Source organism: Mauremys reevesii, linkage group 7 (genome assembly GCF_016161935.1).
Source record: "Mauremys reevesii isolate NIE-2019 linkage group 7, ASM1616193v1, whole genome shotgun sequence".
Taxonomy (NCBI): domain Eukaryota; kingdom Metazoa; phylum Chordata; order Testudines; family Geoemydidae; genus Mauremys; species Mauremys reevesii.
In genome coordinates, this window is record NC_052629.1 from 81,869,681 (window position 1) to 81,884,638 (window position 14,958).

The following is a 14,958-nucleotide window of genomic DNA, read 5'->3' on the forward strand; positions in this document are numbered from 1 at the left end:
ATGGTACAATATTGTTGTTTTTCATAAGCCTTTTTAGTATACATGGTTCCTCCACACAACAGATCTAAAAATTTGATGAAAAGCACTATATAAGCGCTTGGTGGTATTATTAATATGATGCAATGTAAGGATTCTAATAGGGCAGTCAGTTTTCTTGTTATCCGATGTCTTGCTTGTATCAATGGAGCAAGAGTTGCAAAGCACCTTACAAAGAATCTATTTTATACTTTTTAAAAATAACAATGTGTTCAAAGGATATGGCTGCATGTTGTATCTCATAAGCACCAATTAAGAACTCTTAGTAAAAAATAATTACTTCTATTAAATATTAACTTTTGAAAATTAATGTTAAGACATCTAAATCTACAAAATTCCGGAAGCAAGCCTTCTGGAACTCATGTAATTGTCCTCAAATTCTTTTTAATACAAATATATATAAAATAGAGTGCTATATCATATCCTGCCTTAGGGATGTGAGAGAAGCACAAGATAAATGTTAGTTGACTTGAGCCGTGTTTAGTATCTTTAAGTCAGATTTCCTTCTGCCCCCATATTATTACACTAACATACTGTAGTGCTTCTTCTTGAAAGGGATCCCTTCAAGTTTAAACTGTTGGATTTTTCTTTATAGGTTTGTGAATCATGTGGATTTTCATCCCAGTGGTACGTGCATTGCTGCAGCTGGTACAGATAACACAGTGAAGGTGTGGGATGTGAGGATGAACAGACTCCTTCAGCATTATCAAGGTAAGTTACAGACCTAAGAGAGTTGTTTCTTTTGTTTGTTGTTTGTTTTTTTCCACTGTGGTGTTTAACCTAATAACTGGATCCCCAGGAGGCTAGGCAAAGGACAAAATATTGCTTGCAATGAATTCTTGCTCACTTTACAAGATGAAAATAGAACTTGCCAGCTCTAAATTAAACTGTTGGCACCTCTGGTGTTTATATAGCCTGTGCTATCTTCCTACCCAACAATGTTTTCAGCTTTCTGCATCTGTTTATGTAAGTCAGACTGGGAGAACTAATCATTCTCTAGCCTCCCTATATTATTAATAAATAGCGACTGTACATATGGCTGAAAGGTATGGAAAGCTGTAGCAATGCCAAAAGAGCAGAGCTGTCCTATCACTTCTGAGTAGCTAGCTCCTCCTTCATATCTACCTCTAAAAGCATGTGCTTAAACTCTTGTTACAGATGAGCGCTTTGAGAGGAACACGTTCAATAGTAAATCAGGAAGTGTGCGAAGAGGCCACTGAGGCTGTCATAGTCCTTTGGTACCATAAGGAAGCAAGTGAACAGCAGCACTGTTTTTGTTTTGTTTTGTGGGTTTTTTTTTTTTTTGAGAGAGAGAGAATTTACCTTCCTTTTTCTCTGAGGGTTTCTGAAATTCAAAGCTACATGATGTTCTCCTTGTAGTCTAAGTGTGATGAGATAGTCCCTAGAGTTAGCCTTCAGAGACTGCTGCACTCATTTGTTAAATGACCGTGTCCCTGCTTAACCACATTTTAGTAAATAATCCTTCCTAGTGGCAGTGTTTTAATGAACCAGTCTGCAAACTTCAGAACTGTAATCACGCATATATAGAGCTGTTTTTACTGTTCATAGATTTTTAAGGCCTGTGATCATCTAGTGTGACTCCCTGTATAACACAGGCCATAGGACACAGGACTTCCCTGAATTAATTCCAGTTTGCACTAGAGCATATTGTGACTTCCCCTCTGGTGTTGTCTGGACTGGTTATCAGCTAGGTCACGCCAGTCCTTGACTTTGGGAGCCAGCCTTACCCTGCTCTGCTGTGAGAACCTGCACTCCTGGGCTGTTCACACACAGCCTCTGGCATGTAAGCTGCTCCTTAGATTGTGCAATCGAATGACACTAGCCAATACCTCCAGTCCCAGATACAACCCTAGGGACCTCCATCTTGCAGTGTCCAGTTATGCCCGCTGGACGCTGCAAGCTTATATGAGTTCGTCAGTTTAACAAAGAAATTGATATGTACCAAGCTTGTTATACCAAGGCGAGTGTCTGACTCACTTCAAACTAAACACACTGCTTCAGGTAGAATAAACAGATGTATTAACTATAAAGGTAGACTTTAAATGATTATAAGTCAAAGCATAACAACTCAGATTTGGTCAAATGAAATAAAAGCAAAATGCATTCTAAGCTGATCTTAACACTTTCAGTGTTCTTACAAACTTAGATGCTTCTCAGCCAGGCTCTCCCCTTTGATCAGCACTTCAGTCGCTTGGTGTGGTGTCTGTAGATGTAGGTGGGAGAGAGAGAGCATGGCAAATGTCTCTCCCTTTCATCATGTCCTTTCTTACCTCTCGGCTTTGCCCCTGCCCCCCCTTCAGAGTCAGTTGAGCATTACCTCATTGCATTTCCAAACTGACCAAAGGAAGGGAGGTGAACCCTTGATAAATTGTGCCTACGATTAATTACTCTGTGTTAAAATTTTGCACCTTATTTCTAGTCTGAATTTGTCTAGGTTCAACTTCCAGCCATTTGATCACATTATACCTTTGCTTGCTAGAATCAAGAGCCCTCTATTATTAAATTTCTGTTCCCCGTGTTGATGCTTATTAAATGTGATGAAGTCCCCTCTAACTTTTTCTTTAAGCTAAACAGATAGAACTCCTTGAGTCTTCCACTATAAGGCATGTTTTCCAATCCTTTAATCGTTATTGGGCTCTTCTGTGAGCCCTTTCCAATGTATCAACATTTATGTTGTTGAACATATGTTAAGGCAAACAAAGACCTTCCAGAAGAGGTGCAGTGCAGAATGCTTGTGGATAGTGCATGCATGTCACTATATTATTGGTTACACTATAGTTGTAACCAAGAATTTCAACACAAACCAAATATGAGTGTCTGAGGTAAAGGGAGTATATTCTTTCTGATGGCCATAACTCCGCTAGCAAAGTTGTCTGTGTATTGCGAGAAGGGCTTACTCCAAACTGTGTGTGTATTGGTGAAACTTGGAAATGGGTATAAAACCTCTGCTGTTAAAACAGGCAGAACTTTTTAAATCCTTAAACTAGGGTAAAGGGCAATCTGAAACTGCTTATCAGCTTTTATGCAGTGGCAGGATATACAGCATGTATTTCTAGTCACACCATTATTTGGCTCTACAGTGATCTCTTCCTGCTTCTGATTTAGAGAGATTAAATTGTCTGGGTCCAGTGTGGCTTAGTTGCCATTTGACTGCCAGGATTATTTTTGTCTCTTGGAATTTTAACTGTATCTTTTTCCTGAGTAGCATTTTATTGTTACACTTTTGTTATTGAAATCTTGTAAAACCAACTACTGCATAAATCCTAATTAGACACCAAACTTTCAATCTGAAATAATAAATTAAAACTAATAACTTGCAATGGTTATGAGCACAGTGAAGTCATTCCAGTTGCTTTGCAGATACAAATGGGTCTCTCTCTCTTTCTTGCATAAGGATTTATATACCTAAATCATTTGATTTAGATAGAAGTTACAGGTGTTCCACATGTGAAAATTATATTTTTAGAACAAGTAACCATGAAATCACTAAATTCCACTAGAGGGCATCTTTTCCTTCAATATATAATCATGTTAAGAAACTGACACGTTTGTTTGATTTTTTTTCAAGCGCATCCATTTTAAGAGTCAAATTGGATTGATTAAAGAGTTGTAATTGATGAGTAGTGTTCCCCGATTGAGAGGTGAATAATGCTTTGGTTGTTACCCAATCACTGATTAGTCTGTTCCAACTGCAACGTTTGTAAATGATAGTTAAAGGTTTTACAATTTGCTTTCTGCTTTTCTATAGGGTGTCTCAATAAACTAACTTATAAATAATCTGGACATACTTAATGAGCAGACAAATGAACTGTTTACCCACTACACTGAGAAGAGTACTCCTGTACAGCAAATCAATCAAAAAAAGTCTGTATAGCAGTATTACTGGTATGAAATTCACTAATATGTTAAGACCTGTTGTGTGGGGCAAATCTGATGCCATATTGCAAAATAAGGAAAACTAGCATCCTAGTGATATGACTTAACCTTCAATTCCTCATTATCTAGGAGGAGTAAATAGTGGACTCTTCAGAATGACTATCTGAATTTACTCAGACATAAAATTTTATTAGTGTGAAGCTATGTGTGTTAGGCATGATGCACTACTCTTATAGGTAGCAGCATAAGGTTATAGTGACATCTCTTACCAGTCTAATTACAGCAAGTGCATAAATAATTAGAGGTAACCTAATGAAAGACTTTTTCCATGTCCGCCATCTGTCTTTGTACTTGGTTATTTCGCATTAGTCTCAGAGATGTCAATAGAAGTGTGTTTGGGGGTTCTGGCTAGTAACAGAATAATTTAGGGGACTAGATTATGCTATATGAGCCACTTGGAGGCAGGGATCGACTTATTGTTCTGTGTTTATTTGCATCTAGCACAATGGAGTCTGGTCCGTGGCTGGGGCTCCTAGGTGGTACCACAGTACAAATTAATAATAAAGGTTGATAGTAATTTATTCCATTTATACTTATTACATATGGAATAAATTACTATATCACATATTGTACATTTTAGGTCATAAAAAATAGTGCAATGCAGATTTCATGGAGTTAAGTACCCTGAGCAATCATCCTGATCACATTGTACATTGCCAAAATATTTGTTTTCCACATTTGTTTTTTGTTTAAATTTTTGGTATGAGGGAGGCATCATTTGCAGCAGAGGAGAACAGAGGTGGTATTACTAATAGTAGCTTAAAATCCTTTGGATTTCCTTCAGTTTTTCCCATTATTTCTCTCTCTCTTTTTTTTTTTTTTTTAAAACCTACAGCCCAGAGTCATGGATCTGTGAGTAAGCCATCAGATCAGAGGTGATCCCAGATTACAGTACTTTAGCATCCAACTCTGCTGGCTCTGCAGTGCCCAAAGTTTGTCAGTTCACATTGTGCTTACATTAGTCTACTGGAACAGCCCTACACATTTTTTTTTTTTTTTGTAACATGATGACTATATTTTTTTATTAGAACTGTTGATAAAGAACAAACGATGAAAAATATCGAACAATAGATGCACAATGGAAACCACCTTTATTGAGGTTGTTATGGCCATCTTAATTTATATTCTAGTCAATGGCTGCTAAATTAGTATTAACTAATCTCTGTACTCAATGGGCTGACCATTGTCACAGTTCATGATTTACATTTTGTTCACAGTACTTAAGTTCACCCTATGGATAAATCTGCAAAAAGAGATGTGCGTATGACCTTAATACTGGGCTAATCATAAATGGCTGATATTGGCCACGTGCAGTGTAGTTGTAACCATGTTGGTCCCAGGATATTGGAGAGATACCTTGTCTCTCTAATATTGGCCATACACGCTACTAAGCTTTGAATGGCAAATGGACAAGTCAGTGGCAGGGGCTTCCTCTTTCCCCTGTTGCCTCTACCATTCATTGGTATCATTAGTTGCAGCATGAAATAGAGTTGGATCACAGTTCTTGCTGTCAAGCTCAGTGTGAGTGGATTGGGGAAGGAGGTGGTGGTGGTGTTAAGTATCTCTTGAGGTGTGGGAGCTGGTATGGGAAGCAGTTGAGCTGTTGATGATCACCTCCTACCGGCCCATGATCCCAGCCTCTACTACTTGTTAACTTCTCAAACATCCGGTGTGCTTTCTCCCATGCTGCCAGATATGCTTGGGAGGTGTTCCCCATTAATATTTGCAAAGCTACTTCATCATCCACCTTTAAATCCCTCCTCAAAACTCCTTTGCTGTGAAGCCTACAAAAAACTTGACAATGATTATGCTGCTAGTTTGCTGAGACCACTGCCTCATTGTTAGTACTCCTCCCTCTGTCTATATCCATCTGTTGTCTCATTTTATACTTGGTCCCTGCCCCAAGAGGCTTACAATCCATCTTTTTGTTCTGTGTTTGTAAATGCCTAGAACAGTGGTGTTCCTGATCTATGAATTGGTCCGTAGTCACTAAGGTAGTACAGATAATAAATAGCAATAATTGATGGCAGACGAGGACAGATAGACCTTTCTCTGAGCTTATGGCTGCCAAGAAGTACTTGGGCACAAAAGCTGTGGCTGCCTACAAAGCTTGGCCTTGACCTGTCTGCGGGGTTTGTATGGTTTCCTTCCATCCTAGAAAGTTCCTCTTTGTTGAAGTTGGAAGTAGTTCATTTCCTGTCCCGGGCTTCAGAGGATCCACTCTTGGCCACCATATTTCTGGTCACTTTTCTGTGCAGGCTTAGTCAAAGTATTCTGTTCTGAAACTTATTCCTTTGATAAAATACATGTACATCCATTAACTGAATGGGTATATGGAGTGGGGGATAATAGATCTGACTGTGGAGGCTATATACATTTCATTAGCAGTAGAAAATTATTACTAGGTGAAATATTATCTCATTGTGATGGATTCTTGTACTATTCTTGTGACATGAGCCAAAATAAAATATCTATAGTAAAAATTTGTTCTATTTTTGATCTCTGGATCAATTTCTGTCTCCAGAAATGTTTGCGTTTTTTGTTTGTTTGTTCTTTTTTTCCCCACTGCCCACCAGTTGAGAAAGTAATGTACATGATGGCATGAAATTCATTATTTCAATTACATGAGAAGGTTAAGTGTTTACCTGAGGCAGTAATCATTTCCAGGTTACCTGGGTTGGATTAAGAATCTTCTTTTGTATAGTTGGGCCTCTTTCAAAAAAAAAAAAAAAAAAAGACACTTTTAAGAATTGTTGATGTGACAACTGTTAGTAATATTTAAGGGGAAATATCTACATTTTGTGTTAACTCAACAAGATTATTTCAGATTTCACAATCTAATGATAATGCACAGTGTTATGTGCTTTTAAAATTCTATCTGTGGCTTGTAGTAAGACTAGGTAAGTGCAACTTGGACTGAAATAAAAACTAAGAATTTAGTTTTGGTCTCTTTTTTATAATAAAGCATAAATTCAAGGCTCTAGAACATTTTGAGCCAGATAGTGTAACTAAGAGACAAATTAGACTTCATATTCAAAACATCTTTAAGTGGTGGTTACTGGTATCCTGTAATATCACATATGCATAAGCAGTTACACATTATGTGAAGTACTATATGTTCCCACAGATAAATATGCTCAATAGCATATTTATGCTATAATACATAAATATAAGGAGATCATTTTGTTGCAGAAGGTTTGAAAAAGATGCTATTCAGAAGATTAATTCAGACTTTTCCTGAAGTTTTTTTTTTTTTAATTCTTCTAAGTACCGCTCTTAGGCTCTGTCCCCATGTAGAAAGGCTTGTATCACTGGACATGCATGTTTCAAAATTAAAAATCCCCAAATACTACTTACTGTTTTAACAAACTTTCAATGTCCTGGTGAGTTTTGTTGAAACTATAAAGACATCTCATGCTAGACCTTCAAATAGGGCTGCTATCAAACATACGTTTTCAAGCTGGCTGGTACTTCTCTTACCAAGTGTCTTAAACTAAGACTGCAGGTTTTGGAGGAAGACGAAATGTTGGCAAGTCAAAACAAAATCACTTGCCGTAGTTTTTTTTCACAAAAGTGTTACTTAACATTCTCCCTGAGATGCTGGCTTTGAGGTTTTGCCTTCATTTTAAGATGGCTTAGAATTTGAGAAAAGTAAAGCCTTGGTGGAAAAATGTTTAATGTTCAGTTTTGACTCTCACAGAATCCCTTTTCACTGGTTAGAGAAGACCTTGGTGTAGAGTTCAAATTTCTGGTTTAAACCTAAAATGCATAGGGCCAAACTGGGCTTTGGAGTAACTGGCAAAACTTACTCTTCCCCAGACCTGAATATGACCCTCATTGTAGAATGGTTTGAAAAGGGTTCCTGCATAATGTGAAAATTATGATCAGAAAACACATTAAACATATTAGAACGTGTGGGGGGGCACGATTTATTGTGTACATTGGTGTGTGTGTATATATTTATTTGTTTGTTTGTTTTTTTCTCCCCTAGTGCATAGTGCTGTGGTAAACTGTCTTTCCTTTCACCCCTCTGGAAACTACCTCATTACTGCCTCCAATGATTCAACCCTTAAAATTCTGGATTTACTAGAAGGAAGGCTGCTGTATACTCTTCATGGTCATCAGGTGAGGAGAATCTTCACTATTGTTTTTGTAAAGTAATGGATAAAGCACATGGACTCAGCAGATGGACAGAGAAATGATGTTGAGTCAAGTGTTAGGCTTTAGTTCTCTCGGCCTATAACTCTTAAGGTTCCTTGATTAGATTTTTAATTAAACCTGAAATTTCATCGGTGGTGGTGGAGGAAATGTAGAGAAAACATGACAAGAAATGTAACTTTATTAATCTAAGGTACTGCTTTCATAAGCAAGAAAAAAAAAAAGGAGACTGTATACACCTCAGTTCTAGATTTGGCTTTAAAATTGTTTTACAAAATGTTTTTAAATTGTAAGAACTTAATCTTTCCTTGAGAGTCAGCTACTGAAATAAAAAGTGCTAATACATGGAGATTAATATTGGAAATTGGCTCTATACACAGACTAGTTACTTTGCCTGATAGGGTTTCTGGGGACGAGGAGGGGTATGTTCCTGGGTGTGATTTGGGGGTGAGAGTTTTTCTGGAGTCCACCCATTTTGGCAGCTGCCTAAGTTAAATTATCTTCATTTGATTAATTAATATTCCTGATTGGCAGACTTAACTTATTTGTATTCTAGTATTTATGCTGCTGGGTGTTTTGTTGCGATAGGTCTAAATATATTTAGAGTGCTTGGAGTTCTTGTGTTTTTTAAATGTTAAATCTAAATAAATAGTCTAATTTTACTGCCCAAGCTGAGTGAGGCAGCAAAGGCATGAAGAATGAAAAGCAAACAAGTTCTAAAATATGATGATGATAGTGACAACTTAAATTTTAACCCAACAGTCAAAGTCAAAGGGCTTTGGACTTTTGTAGCCCCACTTGGAAGCCCAACTCTTGTAGGCCCCATTTTGAAAACCCTAGCCTGAAGCTGTATAGAGAGGTGAGTTACATGAAATACAAAAACAAGCTATCCACTAAATACAGGACATGTAAAAAAAAATACACACACACGCTTTCTTTCATACTTAAGTTAGGGGGAACAAGGGCATTAATTATTTACTGGAAGGGGGCTTAGGTAGTGGAGAGTAAGGACTTTGTGCCTTTTAGTGAGTCCTAGTTTGAGAGCAGGAGAAGGGGGGGAGCAGAGGGAGGAAGAGTGCCTTTTTAGTAAATGATGAACTTATTTATTAGGAGCCTGAGCCTGATTTCTACACAGACTTTTTTTTTCTTTTTCTTTCTGCCTCCATCTCTTCTCCCCCCCCCCCCCCACACATGTGCTTGCATAACTGAGCGAATTTGACCTTGGCCTGGAGTAGTTCCAGAACTGAAAAGGTAGTGAATAGCTGAGAGTCATTAAACTCTGCATTGTGCAATACTAGAGGAGACTTCATTTGTAGTTTTATGTGGATTGATGCTATATTTAAAAAAAAATGACTAGATTTTTCTTGAATCAGCTAGTCAGATGTGGGACTAACCATTTTGCCTTGGATACATATGGACACAGACATACAAGTCCCTCAGTTTTGAGTCTGGTCTAGATCAATCAGACATGCCTCTCATCTTCTGCTGGATTCCTGCATTCCTTGTTACATTATATTAGCAACAGCTGGAAACTCTTCTGCAGTGATGGACTGCTACAATCTGCATTGCAACACGCTAGGTCCTCCAGTTAGGGAGTAATGGAAGGAGGTGGGGATGAGAGAGAGCATTTTTTCTAAAAATCAAACATTCTTGTGCGATCTTAGTAGTGTATTAACTTAGGGCCTGGTTCAACAGACCTGTTCTGGCCCTGGGTTGATTTCCCCAACCTTATAAAATCTACTATGTTGATTTAGAGGCTGATTTTTAACACACACTTTTTGGGGGGGGGTGAAAAACTTATGTGATATGTATTGTCTTTACCCCTTCCTCTCTAACCTTAACACATCTGTCTGGACCGCCCCAGTGACAGAGAGATACAGCAAGTGTGCACCTATCCAAGCTAGCTTTGATCTAGCTAGTTTAAGTAACAGTAGCAGTGAAGCCATGGCAGCATGGGCTATACAACTGTGCCCGGGACCCTGGGTATGTACTTGGACAGCTAGCCCATGCTGCCATCTGCTGCTGGTGCAACTTCTTTGCTTTTGGTACCTGAACTAGCTAGCTCGGTGATGTCTGCATGTGCTGCTGTCACACTTCTGATGCAGTGTAGACATCTCCTAAGTCAGTGTCAGTAACTGCTGTGGTTGAAAATGAAGTGTTAAAAGACAAATGTATTTTTTTTTAAATGAGCAAGATTGTAGAAATATTAGTCACCCAGATGAACAGCTTGTTCTGAAGACATTCTTGACTTGTGAGTTTGTGTGGGAGAATATGCCTGGTCCAGATTTGGTGGTTCTTCTGACAGCTGATTGCTGTTCTGGGACAGTTATTCGTAAGCAAAAATTTCAAGAAGAAAGAATTGAGTTCCTTCATCATGCTTTGACGCAACTGTTGGAGTGCCAGGAATTTGTGTTACCGGCTGATTAGCTCTAGTTTACATAGGGAGAATTGCCAAGTTTATATTGCTGTCTTTAATTATAATGGAGCTGGCCTCTCATACCAGAAAGATCATTAGGGAGACTGGAGTTTGTAGCTCTGAGCTGACATCTTGCAGCTGCAAAATATCATGCTGTAGCTGCACATTTTTATTCTTAAGTGCTTCAAGTTGTGAAATACTTTCACTCACTCTCATACAAATGAGACTTGGTATGCAGGCCCACCATTGATATTTGTTCATCATACAGGAACAGAATGTTACAGGACCTTTAAGTCATTCTTGGGTAGTCATTAGAAAAATGTAAATATGTATCCTGTATGTATACTTTCTCTGAAGGTTTTAATGACTACTTCCAGACAACTTCATTAACAGAGTAGGAGTTGTAAGCAAATAGTTATGTAAAACATTAGTATTGTTATATTTATAAATAGGAGACCAAAAAATGCAGAGTTAAGATTCTGCAAGCAAACGTAACTTTGGCCATATAATCCTCATCTTCTGCCCACCTGATTGGTAAGTGGTAAAACTATAGAAACTCTCCACTTCACTGACTAAAACTGTAAGACACTTTAAACAGGTGTATCAGTTTGTGCAGGGTGAGCTACTCCGCTATCTGCTGTCAGAATATATAGAGGACAGCATCAGATTTGCATGTAGTTCCAGGCTTTCAGGGTATGTGTGTTGGGGAGGAAGGGGAGGGTTGAGGTAGATGCATGTGTGTCTGTGTATAGGGGTCTTATAAGTAGTGAAATTTTTAGATACCACTTGAAATATAGGAAGTGGAGGCTTTTGTTTTTCCATTTTTAAACTTTAAAAAAAAAATTGTGGTCAAAAAGCTAGTGAAGAAGTATCTTGTAAGTATTTATGTACTTATTTTTTATTGGCATACATGCTCTTTTTACTAACTGTGACCTGAAGTCATCTAAATTTTTTTTCAGAGACAAGATAAATTATCTGTATAATGGCTTCTTACCTCAACATTTTTAAAGAAGTAATTGTCTTTGTCTATACCACTCTTTTTACCTGAGAGAAGGGATTAAATATCATGCCATCATGGGCTCACCCGTCAGTAGGGTGAATTTCTACCGCTACATCTTCCTTATCCACTACTCAACTGGTTGTCAGTGGATAAATGGGTGGACAATGACTGCTGCTGAGGCACGTTAGTATGCAGTTACCTCTGTGGAAAGGAAAGTGATGACGATGACCGATATCTGTCATACTCTGCCGTCGGCAAGGGAAGGGGATGCTGCTCTGCAGCACTGCGTCTGCCAGCAGCATCCAGTACACATACGGTGACATTGAAAAAAGGTGGGAAATGATTTTTTTTCCTTTGCTTTCACAGAGGGAGGGAGGGGGGGAGCTGACGACATATACCCTGAACCACCTGCGACAATGTTTTTGACCCTTCAGGCTCTGGGAGCTCAGCCAAGAATTCAAATGGTTTTCGGAGAGTGTGGGAACTGTGGGATAGCTACAGTTGTCAGTCGCCCCTCCCTCCGTGAGCGTCCATTTGATTCTTTGGCTTTCTGGTACGCCTGTCTCAGCTCCTTAGTTTCACACAGCACTGTGTTGAGTCCTGTCCATCATGGCCTTGGAGATTTTTTTCAAATGTTTTGGCATTTCGTCTATTGGAACGGAGTTCTGATAGAACAGATTCATCTCTCCATACAGAGATCAGATTCAGTAACTCCTGTACGGTCCATGCTGGAGGCTCTTTTTTTTTGTTTGTTTTTGGGACTGCATGGTCACCTGTGCTGATCAGCTCTCCACACTGGGCAAACAGGAAATGAAATTCAAAAGTTCACGGGGCTTTTCCTGTCTACGTGGCCAGTGCATCCGAGTTCAGAATGCTGTCCAGAGCGGACACAATGGTGCACTGTGGGATAGCTCCCGGAGGCCAATACCATCGAATTGCGGCCACACTAACCCTAATTCGAAATGGCAATACTGATTTGAGCACTACTCCCCTCGTCGGGGAGGAGTACAGATATCGATATTAAGAACCCTTTATATCGAAATAAAGGGCTTCGTTGTGTGGACGGGTGCAGGGTTAATTCGGTTTAACGCTGCTAAATTCGAGATAAACTCGTAGCGTAGACCAGGCTAAAGATGAAAAGACCTTCCATATGCCAGACTTGCCATGTCTAATTAGCCTCAAGTTTGGGGTGATTGGGTCAGAGACATTCATGAAACATTTTGGGTGAGGAGGCTTAGGAGGATTTAAAAAATGAAGCTTATAATGGAAAGCTTGTTCTAGCTTTGACAGGGGAGGAACTATCAGGTTTTCATTATGGCATTTGTACAGAAAGTTATAGGACTGCTTCTGTTAGACTCGTATAGTGCTTTCTTGCTAGACAATACAATCCCCAGCTTTTATAGAGCTTCACGAATCCCCTGGTAGATGAGATTTTATTTTTGTGAAACCTGCTTTGCAAGTAGTTTAGAAATCTGATAAGAATATTTTCTGTTCCGTTTTTTTTTTCGGGTGGGGGTGGGGTGTTGGCTTTTTCTCCAAAAAGCCGAATAACTTTTTGTCTTTATTATATTTAGGTGTAACTTAAGACATGCCAGGAGAGTAAGAGGGAGGGGCAGAGTTGTGTGGGGGAGGTGTGTGTTGGAAAGAAGGTAAAAGAGCAGTACTACAAGAACATTTTTATAATTTAAAAACATTTTTATTTATAATAAAATTTGATGCTGGAAAACTAAATTTGCTTGGGGTCAGTAGCTTGTTGCGGGGTTGTTGGCACTGTCTTAAAAAAAAAAAAGTACTAAGCATTTGAGAGTGGAGATGGGAATAGCAAACAGAAATGGGAGGGAGGAAATAAAAGCACAAATCCTATTAACAGATGATAGGAACTAAGATAAATTTTGGGTCTCTGATTCATGAGAGTCCCAGGTTACAGTGGTGTCTTTTTATAAACTGAATGTTTTAAGCTTGGCAGCAGCATGTGTAATGTTCAAACTCTTTGTGAGCAAAATTACTATAACAGGGTGTGGTGGTGCTAAATGGCAATTTATAGTACCTAACAGGTATATTTATTGTGTAACCGATGGCTACCATAAATAGTACTATTTTACCTTTTAATAGTAAAATAGTTAGTGAAAATAATCTATTTAAAACAATTGCCACCTCTGACTATGAAACATTACTGTTTTTGCCAAACTGCTTTCTGTTGAAGAAATGACATAATATATTACACCATAAATTCAATAATTAAAAAATAAATGGTATCAATGGCAGAGATTTACCTTGGTTTCCTCTGCAGTGTCACAAATTGAACCATATTATGCATGTGTTTATATAGAAGTACACCTCTACCCCGATATAATGTGACCCAATATAACACGAATCCATATATAACGCGGTAAAGCAGTGCTCTGGGCGGGGCTGCGCGCTCCGGCGTATCAAAGCAAGTTCAATATAACACGGTTGCACCTATAACGCGGTAAAAAAATTTTTTGGGCTCCTGAGGACAGCGTTATATCGGGGTAGAGGTGTATTCATAGTCATGTATAACAAATAATACATAGGAGTATTTTCAAAATACAGATGGGTAATTGAGAACAGTCATACTGGGTCAGACCAAAGGTCCATCTAGCCTAGTATGCTGTCTTCTGATAGTGGCCAGTGCCAGGTGCCCCAGAGGGAATGAACAGAACAGGTGATCATCAAGAAATCCATGCTGACTCCTTTTAGTAATAGGAGGTGGTAAATGCAGAACTTGTAAGACTGACCTTTTTTTTTTCCTTAATGGTTACGGGCCTGATCGTACATGCGTTGCTCCTCCTGAAGTCTCTAGGACAGTAGATCCGAAAGTGGGTCGGGACCCCTTTTGAATGGGGTGGCTAGGACTGGCTTAGACTTGCTGGGGCCCAGGGCTGAAGCCTGAGCCTCACTGCCCCAGGCCAAAGCCCGAGGGCTTCTGCTCTGGCTGGTGGGGCTCAGGTTGCAGGCCCCCTGCCTGGGGTGGAAGCCCTTGAGCTTCAGCTTTGGCCCCCCTGCCCAGAGCAGTGGAGCTCAGGCTTTGGTGCACCTCCTATCCCTCACCTGGGGCAGTGGGGCTTGGGCAGGCTCAGGCCTTGGCCCCCCCTTTGGAGGTTGTGAAGTAATTTTTGTTGTCATAAGGGGGTCATGATGCAATGAAACTTGAGAACCTCTGCTCTAGGAGTTCTGGATGTGCAAGGAATGCAGGAAGGGAGAGGAGTCTGAATGAAATGACTGAGGGGAGACATAACTCTACAAATACATAAAGGGATGGTGCAAAGAGGACAGGAAGCTACAACCAAAAAGTAGAGAGCTTGCAGGACCGCAGGGTTAAGTAGGTTAAGTATTAAGAAAAATTCTAACCCCAATAACCACTAAACAA

General features: G+C 39.3%; 1 protein-coding gene across 6 annotated transcripts in view; it reads left to right on the top strand.

Moving 5' to 3' along the window:
• POC1A (POC1 centriolar protein A) overlaps positions 1-14,958 on the top strand; it is a 107,176-nt gene that overhangs the window by 20,378 nt on the left and 71,840 nt on the right. For all 6 annotated transcript variants that reach the window (XR_005601277.1, XR_005601278.1, XR_005601279.1 and 3 more), the window contains exons 6-7: positions 632-747; positions 7,985-8,118. Coding sequence is in view for 3 of the 6 variants with exons in the window: in XM_039547418.1 (XP_039403352.1) it covers positions 632-747; positions 7,985-8,118 (250 nt within the window). In the remaining 3 variants the exon portion in view is untranslated. The remainder of the gene's footprint in view (positions 1-631; positions 748-7,984; positions 8,119-14,958) is intronic.